The sequence below is a fragment of the Lactuca saligna genome, chromosome 2 (assembly GCF_052625555.1).
Source record: "Lactuca saligna cultivar CGN05327 chromosome 2, ASM5262555v1, whole genome shotgun sequence".
NCBI lineage: Eukaryota > Viridiplantae > Streptophyta > Magnoliopsida > Asterales > Asteraceae > Lactuca > Lactuca saligna.
This window is the reverse complement of record NC_136418.1, coordinates 132,708,798-132,718,934: the sequence shown is the minus strand read 5'-3', so window position 1 is coordinate 132,718,934 and position 10,137 is coordinate 132,708,798. Positions and strand designations below refer to the sequence as shown.

At 38.1% G+C, this 10,137-nt stretch overlaps 1 protein-coding gene across 1 annotated transcript; it reads right to left on the bottom strand.

Annotated features, from left to right (window-relative positions):
- Positions 1-567: 567 nt before the first annotated feature.
- Positions 568-7,277, bottom strand: LOC145030098 (zinc finger BED domain-containing protein RICESLEEPER 2-like). Its single transcript, XM_078978525.1, has 5 exons — positions 6,877-7,277; positions 2,856-3,006; positions 1,136-2,761; positions 742-1,051; positions 568-650 (listed from the first exon to the last, which is right to left on the bottom strand). The coding sequence occupies exons 1-5, from the start codon at positions 7,275-7,277 to the stop codon at positions 568-570; spliced, it is 2,571 nt and encodes an 856-aa protein (XP_078834651.1).
- Positions 7,278-10,137: the final 2,860 nt, after the last annotated feature.

Genomic DNA, 10,137 nt, shown 5'->3' with positions numbered 1-10,137 from the left:
ACATCTTATCCAAACCTGGGTGAACGGAGAATTTAGTCTTGTGAGCCTCATTCATGATAACCTCTCTGCAACCACCGAACTTTGGGGTCCAGATTCTGTTCATGAAATAGTAGACTCCGTCTCCCTTGATCTCTAGATTCTTTTCCATTCCTCTCAAGGCTTCACCTGGCATGCTCTCTGGTTTTAAGGCTTCCAGCTGAGCTTCTCTGGTCTGTGCGGATAGGTGGGAATGTATGGTCATTGTTAGTAGGCCTGTCAATTCGTGCAGTCGTTTCGTGTATTTGCGTAACACGACACGACACGAATTGTTTTTTCATAACCCGAAAACAACACGACACGACGTCGTGTTTTTTTTTCTAACACGAACACGAATTTATTAAAAACCCGACAAACACGACTTACACGACAACACGACAAAAGTAGCATAAAATTTTCTTTTTTTAATTAATTCATGTTTAAAAAACGACAAACACGATAACACGATAAAATAACAAAAAAAACACCAATATCCTCAAATTAATACATGCTTAAAATGAGAAACACGCCAAAAAAAAACATAAAATGGTACTAAACGTCCTCAACTTTTGTATCCTTGTTATCCATTTGCATGACATCATCGGTAAGCTCTTCTAAAGATAACTCTTCATCACCTACAAAATAAAAAACATAACATAAAATTAATAAAGAAAAGTTAATTAATACAAGAAATTCAAATTTTCAGAAAGTAACAAAAATAAATACCTTTAGTTGCAAACAACCAATCTTTGGTACAAATTATAGCCTCAACAATGTCATGCTTCAAAGAACTTCGATATTGATTAAGAACACGACCACCATTACTAAATGCAGATTCGGATGCTACAGTGGAGACCGGGATGCTTAAAATATCCCGAGCCATACAAGCAAGCTCTGGATAACGATATTGATGTGCTTTCCAAAAAGATAGAATATCTAAATCCTCATCTATGTCACTTCTTGGCTCATCTAAGTACATCTCCAACTGTGACTTCTGAGACAAAACAAATTCTGTACTCTCATAAGTTGTGAACTCCTGTGAAAAAAAAAATTATTAAAAGGAATAAAATTATACATTAAGTTAAGATCACAAAATATTTAATAAGTAGTTTTTTTTTACCTTTAACATCTCTCTCGTGCTTTTACTAAACACCGTGTCACTTTTCTTCACATGCACAACCTTTCTTGAATCACCCCTTGATATTGTTGAACTTTTACAAGATACGTGTGAATCAAGAACGTACTCTTTAAAGAGATCAAATAATCTCTCCCTTACACGATCAATGTGTTCAAAAGATTTGCTTCCGTATAGTTTTTTATAAATAAACTCAACGTACTGTATTTTATAACGCGGATCCAAAACTGCAGCCATTGCCAAAATCACACTATACTCGGACCAATACTTTGAAAACTTCTCATACATTTTCGAAGCCATTTCCTTCATAAACTTATCTGAACTTAACATTTCTTCTTTTAAAGTTTTTTCAACCATAGAAACAAAAGGAAAATATAAGTTTGCTGTGGAGTATTTGTTTCCAGAAAAGATGCACGTAACTTCATAAAAAACCTCCAAGAATCTAAAAATCTTTTCTAATTTACCCCATTCATCATGAGTTGGGCAATCCAAATAATTAGAATCGCCAAGTGCTAAATGAAAGAAAGCACGTCGATAAAATAAAGCACTTTCAATCATAAGATAAGTGGCATTCCATCGGGTTGGAACATCTTGACGCAAACCTGTTTTTGGATTCAAATTGACATATTTAACACAATCAATAAATTTCTTTCTCCTTGCTTGAGAACCCTTCACATACTTGATAGACTCTCGTATTTTAACGATCCCTTCATCAATAGCCTTCAAACCATCTTGCACAACCAAATTTAGCACATGAGCACAACACCGAATATGAAAATAATCACCATTACTACGAAGAGCACCTTCATTGCACAATTGACCTTTTAGTAGATTGACAAAAGTATCATTACTTGATGCATTGTCTAATGTGATAGTAAACAATTTTTTATCAATCCCCCAATCGGTCAATAACGTGGAAATCGTTTCTGTTAAGCATACACCACTATGTGGGGGTGGCATATATTGAAAGCTTAAAATTCTTTTTTGCAATTTCCACTCCTCATCAATGAAGTGACAAGTCACACACAAAAAACCATCCGTATTAATTGAAGACCACAGATCAGAAGTTAAAGAAATTCTACCCTGGTTTAACTCCAGTAATTTCTTAAGTCTGATTTTTTCCCTGTTAAACAGGCTCACAACATCTGAATTAGCTGTGTTTCTAGTATAAGTGACAACATTTTCATTTAAGTACCAAAATACTTCTCTAATCCCCTCATACTCCACAAATTTAAAAGGTAAATCATGCTTGACAATAGCTTCACTCACAAGCTCACGAAATTTTTCGGGTTTAAAAACTGTGGAATTCATAGACATTGAACCACCAGATTTTGAAATAAGTAGTTGTGCTATGTCACCGTTATCTCTCCTAGGACACTTTTTTATGTGACCTCGCAAGCTTCCTGTTCCATTTTTTGTTTCACAGATGTATCTTTTTGAGCATCTCTTACATTTTGCCCTTTCCCTTCCATCATTACCAATTGGAAGTCTTTCAAAAAACTTCCATACCTTCGACCATCGTTCTCTTTCTGATTTGACATGAACTTCTTCACCTTCTATTTTAACATCTACATCAACCACATCGATGTCATCTTCTTCAAGGTCAACATCCTTCAAAAAAAAAGTATAATATTTAGGTATGTAATGAATTGGAAGAGTAGTAAACTTGATGAAATTCAATAAGTTAAATTGGTAGTAAAAATACATGTGGAGCCACAACTACAGCAGCTTCTATTGTTGAATCAAGCTTTGCCTTCTTCATAACTACAACAGGTTCTGCTGGTTCTATATTATCTGGACAGAAACAAATAACAGGTTCTATATTATCTGGACAAAAAGAAATAACAGAAAGAAATCTGAACAGAAAGAAATAACAGATTTAAAGCTTAAATAACAGTTAATGAAATAACTGGTTCTGCTGCACAATGCACATATACATATAATTATCTATACGAAAAACATAATCATTACTGAAATAACAGAAAGAAATAACATATTCAAAGCTTAAATAACAGATGCAAAGCATAAATAACAGTTAATGAAATAACATGTTCTGTTGCATCCATGTTCTTGAGAAAAAAACACAACCACATGTTCTTGAGAAAAAAACACAACCACATAATTTGTAGATAGAAGGTAATATGTTAAGCTTGAGTTTGGAAAGAAGGTTTAAGGTATTTTGGGGATAATCAGTGTAAAAGCAGTAATGGCGGTAAAAGTCAAGCTTGGTTCTGTTCCTTCCTGTGTGTTCTGATTTATTGCAAATCACACAGCAAGAAATTTTGACCGATAATTAGGGTTTGATCGATAACAAGGAATCACAGAATGGTTTGATCGATAATAATGGCAGTAAAAATCAAGCAGAAAATCAAAAAATATAGCTATATAATCGATAACCTAAACTAAAAAGGAACACAAAGAAAGGAATTTTGATGGATGAAAAACATTACCGTGATGATTGTCGATTGATGAAGAAAAATAGAAATCGCCCAGTCGCTACCGTGAACTTGTGATGAAGGAATCGGCCAATCGATATGTTATGACTTCTAATTTCTGAAGAGCTAAGTCGGTCGATGTGCTCTACACTGTTTGTGCTCGAATTAGGGTTTGATCGATAACAAGGAACAACAATCTGCGCTTGAAATTTATAATCGTAGTCCGTAGATGGAGAGTGAAGAGTCGATCTGTCGATGGAATATGAATCGGAAGTCGGAAGAGTGAAGATGAACCGAGGGAACTTTTATTGGAACTTTATAAAGTCATTAAACCAAAAGACGCTTCACTTAAACATGTATATATATATATATATATATATATATATATATATATATATATATATATATATATATATTCAAATATATTATTTAATAAAAGCATAAGTCGGTTGTATCTCGTGTCAAACTCGTTTTTATTGTCGTGTTATATGTGGGCTTTTAATCGTGTTTGAGTCGTGTTACTTTCGTGCCAATTTCGTGCTAATTTCGTGCCCTTTTTTTAACACGAACACGACACGACACGACGTCGTGATTTTTTTTCCTAACACGAACACGACACGAACACGAATTCGAATTTCAATTTCGTTTCGTGTCGTTTTTTCTTGTCGTGTCGTGGCCTGTTTTGACAGGCCTAATTCTTAGTGCCTTCACCTTACGCCCTGAATACTCCTTTCGACTAAGGTCGTCTGCTACCACATTGGCCTTGTCGGGATGGTAGCGAATTTCGCACTCGTAGTGATTGAGTAGCTCAACCCATCGTCATTGCCTCATGTTTAACTCCTTCTGGTTAAAGATGTGATGTAAGCTCTTATGGTCGGTGAAGATAGTGCACTTGGTTCCATAGAGGTAGTGTCTCCAGATTTTTTAACGCAAAGACCACTACTCCCAACTCCAAGTCATGAGTTGTGTAATTTGGCTCATGTGTTTTCAACTGCCTCGAGGCATACGCGATAACCATTCCTCGTTGCATGAGCATGAGCACACAGCCTAGGCCCTGATTGGATGCGTCATAATTGACCGCGAAATCTTCCGTCCCTTCGGGTATAGATAGGATAGGTGCACTGCACAAGGCTCGCTTCAATGTTTGAAATGCAGTGTCTTGCTTTTCACTCCATCAAAAAGATACGCCTTTCTGAGTTAGAGTGGTTAGGGGTTTGGCAATTCTGAAGAAAATTTGGATGAATCTATGATAATAGCAGCAAGACCCAAGAATTGACGGATTTATGTGGGCGTCTTCAGTGCTGACCAATTCTCTATCGCTTTGATTTTGGACAGATCCACGTGTATGCCTTCCTCGCTCACCACGTGAGTGACATGACCCAAGAAACTTACCTTCCGAATCCAAAATTCACACTTGGAGAATTTCGCGTATAGCCTTTCTGTTCTTAGAGTTTCCAACACTAATCTCAATTGTTGTCTGTGATCTTCCTCGCTTCTTGAATAGACAAGTATATCGTCTATGAACACAATAACAAACTTGTCTATGAAAGGACGACACACCCGATTCATCAGGTCCATGAACACTACCGGTGCGTTGGTTAGACCGAATGGCATTACCATGAATTCGTAGTGGCCATATCGACTCTGGAATGTTGTTTTAGGAACATCACCTTCATGGACTCGTAGTTGATGGTACGCTGATCTTAAATCAATTTTTGAGAAGTAGTTGGCTCCTTGAAGTTGACCGAAGTGGTCGTCGATTCGAGGAATAGGGTAACGCTTTTTGACTGTGAGCTTATTCAGCTCTCGATAATCGACGCACATCCAAAAAGATCCATCTTTCTTTTTCACAAATAAAATTGGGGCTCCCCAAGGTGAGAAACTTGATCTGATGAATTCTTTGTTGAGCAGCTCATTGAGCTGGATGGACAACTCTTGCATTTCTGATGGTGCTAGGCGATATGGGGACTTAGCTACTTGGGTAGCTCCGGGGATTAGGTCGATACGAAACTCGACTTGACGCTCAGGAGGAATTCCCGGAAGCTCTTTTGGAAAGACATTAGGAAAATTGCAGACCTCGGGGATGCTCTCGAGGTCTTTAACTTCTTATTTCTCATTTACGACATGAGCTAGGAATGCAGTGCACTCCTTTCACAAAAGTTTTTGGGCTTTGATACAAGAAATGATACGAAGGCTGAAGTTGAGTTTATCACCATAAATCATGAGGGTTTCACCAGAGAGGAGATGGAGTCGGATAGATTTTTCGAAACACAGGATATCAGCATGATTGGGGCTCAACCAATCCATGCCAATGATGACATCGAATCTCTTTATGGAAACTGACATAAGATCGATGGGAAAGGAATGATCGTTTAGGGTAAGAGTGCAACCTACGTATATATCATTAGTGCTCTCCTTCTCACCGTTAGCCATCTCGATGGTAACTGTTTCGGTTAATGGTTGGGGTTTATGTTTAAGAAGGTGCTTGAATGCATGACTAACAAAACTTCTTTCAACACCAGAATCGAAAAGAATGCATGGATAAGAGTTGTCAAGGAGGAACGTACCCGAAACAATTGTGGGATCAATGATTGCCTCCTCGCATCCCATCGTCAGTATTCTCCCTGCGCCATCAGCTAATATTGTCTTGGGGCGGTTTCTTTTGTAGTGCCCGACTTCTCCATAATTATAACAAGCTTGACCGATGCCTGCTCCAGACATTTGATTGGTTGTTTGAGCTGGTGCCTTGAAAAACCGAATCGTATGCCCTTTTCTACCACAGTTAGAGCACGACATTTCACGACATACGCCGGGATTATGGTGGTAGTTACACTTATTGCACCGAGGAACGATACCAACATATTTACTGGTAGGTGCTTGAGTGGCAGGAGTAGCGACATGGGTAGTAGCAGCGTGGACTTCCACCGTTTGTTGTTTCTTTGAGGCTCCTGCGAAGACTGACCCTTCTTCTGCTTCCAGAATTATCTCTTCTCACCACTCCCTTTAGCCGGTTCAGGAGTGGTGGTCACTTCATCGAGATCGACTCCATGATCGATCAGAGTCTGCGCTAGACACTTAACGCTGCCGAAGGTGTTTGGCCTAGCAGCCAAGACATTTCCTTTAGTTGGTTGGGTCAGCCCCCAAATGTATCTTTCAATCTTTTTGCTTTCCGGGGTGACCATCCCCGGGCAGAGGAGCGCTAGGTCTTCAAACCTAGATGTATAGGTGGCGACGTCAGAACCCTTCATCTTTAGGTTCCAGAGTGCATGCTCCAGTTTCTGCATTTCGCACCGAGGGTAGTATTCAGCAAGCATGATCTCTTTTAACCTCTCCCAACCCATAGCATTTGCTACTGGTAGGGTTAGGGACTTGACCCGACCATTCCAGCATGTCAGTGTCCTGTTGGCGAAGGTGCAAGCGGCGAATTTTACTTTGTTGACCTCAAAACAAGAGCAGATTTCGAAAATGGACTCGATCTTTTCGAACCATTGTGTCAGGGCAATAACACCTCTAGTGCCATCGAAGGATGTGGGTTTTGAATTCATGAAATCCTTATCGGAGCACTTCTTTTGGTGTCCCTGTCCACCTTCATGATTTTGGGGATGCATATCACCTCCTTGTCCACCCGATCCGCCAGGATTCATCTGTGACATCGCGGCAGCCACAACAGTAGTAACAGCTGCTTGGAACATAGCGGGATCAAACGGAGGTGGAGGTGGAGGAGGGTTATTGTTCTTTGAGTTGGGTATTTTCTTTGGAGGCATCTTGTTCTAAAATGATTAGGAAGGAGAGGATGGTAAGTCCACTGAATTTAATTAGGAGATACGAAACAAGATGTATCTCTACATGATACATCTCTACATGATAGATAAAGTGTTCTACTAAGCGATAGAACAGGAAAGAGTTACTAAAGCAAGTAAATTATCGATAAGGAAAGAATGAGTAGAAACACTTGGAATGAATTTCTACAACGTATTCAGCTCTGTCTAAAATACCCCTATAGTATTTTATGTTGAAGATTTTTTTTTCTATTTATAACTTTTGGTACGATGACTTTGGTATGTTTTAGGCCTGTTGCAACCCCACAGTCACTCCCAAGCACATGTTGGTCATGTCTCGAGTGAATATAGTTGATCAGGCTATATTGACCCTATACATGTTTACATAACTGCCCAAGTTTAACCACAGTGTTCAACATCCAAATACTTTTGTTTGGTTCATTTCATGATACTGATTCTTGGTATGTAGGTATACTTGTATACTTGGAGTAAAGATACTTATATTTTTAAAGTATACTTTTTGTTCAGAGCGCTTCGGCCCCTTAGTGTTTATAGTTGTATACAATGTAAGGTTCGGTATACTTAGTTCACTATAAGCAATTGATCTGATACCAATCTGTCACACCCCGAAACCGGCGGCGGAAAAGTTCCGGGGCGGAGGACGTCATGTGTAGTATTACAACCATTGTACATAGTAAGCATAGTAAACACAACCATTACATTACAATAAGAATATTTACATTTATTTAAAAACATTGAAAACATAGTTTATATACATCAATATAATCAAAAGTAATGACGAGACTTCTATATGCTCTGTCTTCTCCAAAAGTTGGTAGAAATACCTATCTATGGTTGACCTAAGAATACAAGCAGTTTTAGAAATATCAACATAAAGCTAGTGAGTTCATAGGCGGTTGCTTCTGGTGAAAGAAAATGTTCCTTTGGTTTTATGAAAAGTTGTTTCTCAAGAAAATCCCATATTTTCTTATAAAAGAAGTTTGATTATCCATTTGCTAAACAACCTGTTTATGAAAAGGTAAGTTATCCCAGGAAACCCCATATTTTCCTTAAAATTTGATAGTCGGTTAACGATCCTAAAATGAAGTGTACAAGTATCTACCATACTTGTATCGTTAGGTGTAGTTTTCTTGAAAAACTATGTTACATTCAATGAGATGTATTAGCTTTAATATACACATAAAACTAATAAGTAAGTAGTGAACTTATTCCTAAGGGTATTGCTGATACCCTCTAGTAATCAAAACAATCATTACTTTGAGGTTAGTTCACTAAGTTCATTATTACCAAAAGTAAATCTCCATTATCTAAGTCGCGAGTTCTATAACCATACAATAAACTAGATATGGCGCATAACGGGGCCAGTATCATTTATGACTTTGTCACCCGTAGACCTATCGGTCCCACTGTAGCTAGCAGTAAGGTGCGGGGTAGTCAGTCCTGTATAAATCTATACATAATAGCCACGTTCTCCCTCCAAAAGGTTTTGGTTACAGGGTTAGTCCTACACTCGTGTATTCTGGTGGAGTGTTACCAAGGACGTGTCTCTAATCTTAAGATTAATGAATTTACAAGTAATAATATAGAAAATCATTTTTTATGGCTAGCATGAATGCTTTGAGAAATATAAAGTATAACATTTCATGATAAGATTCACGAGTTTCCTTGCTTTAGTTTTAAAAACTATCTCTACAAGTTGATTTCTTAATCGGTTGGTAAAAACGAATTTCTGTGTTAAAAGCATATTGAACATGTAAGTATTTCATACAGAATAATAGGTTTTAAGTACAAGTTCCCTTGTACTTTTGCTTGTATTCCCCCCGCCCCCCCTCTGAAATCGTGAAAAACTCAGAAAAAGGTGTAGGGGTATGAACTCACCTGCAGTGAGTGGAGAGGATGGAAGTGTCGGGTAGAATGCTAGGTGTTAAGTGAGGACTTGAACACACCCACGGATCCTATGTAAGATATAGTGATACATAATGCTATCTAATTAGTCATTTAATAAGTAATTATACAAGTAAAGGCATACTAATGCACGAAACACTTTACCACAAGTGCTAGGAGTACAAAGGGTTTCATATAAAGAGAGTACAACCTCACTTTGGAGTTTACTCTTCAAATGGTAGCCCTTAGGGGTGTTTACGGTTTTTGAACCTTTCCCACATGAGTTTACTGCCCAAGAGTTTACCGCCCAAGAGTTTACCGCCCAAGAGAGTTTACCACCCAAAAGAGTTTACTACCGTAAACTCCATCTTATGGAGTTTATGGCATGATTTTAGTATTGGGGCTTTAGTGGTTGTTTTCTAACACTTGTTCATTAAGTGTACTGGCACCGGAATACTCAAACAGGCCTTAATTTAGCTAAATGGTAACAAAAATGAATTTGACTTTCAATGAAGTGCTAGACTGCAGAAATTATACATACGAAAAATTTAGGTTGTCACAGTTGGGGCCCATAAACAACTTTTCTTCAACTTCAAGCAAACAAGACGGCCTACGACACTTATGTTGTACAAGGCTTGATAAGTTTCCATCTTAATGCTCTAATGGTAACTATTGTTGTAGGAAAACTCTATCACGGGTAAATGATCATCCCAGTTACCTTTAAACTCTAGGGTACATGCTCTCAACATATCTTCCAACGTTTGAATTGTTCTTTCATGCTGACCATCCGTCTTCGGATGGTATGTTGTACTTAAACACAACTTCGTACCCATTTCCTCTTGTAGACTTTTCCAAAATCTTGATGTGA

Excerpts from the sequence above, each read along its gene's own strand:
- LOC145030098 (XM_078978525.1), bottom strand. The coding sequence starts at position 7,277 with ATGTTCCAAGCAGCTGTTACTACTGTTGTGGCTGCCGCGATGTCACAG. Across the intron at positions 2,762-2,855 it reads CTGTAGTTGTGGCTCCACAT|GATGTTGACCTTGAAGAAGA; the intron begins GTATTTTTACTA and ends TTTTTTTTGAAG. Across the intron at positions 651-741 it reads TTGGTTGTTTGCAACTAAAG|GTGATGAAGAGTTATCTTTA; the intron begins GTATTTATTTTT and ends TTTATTTTGTAG.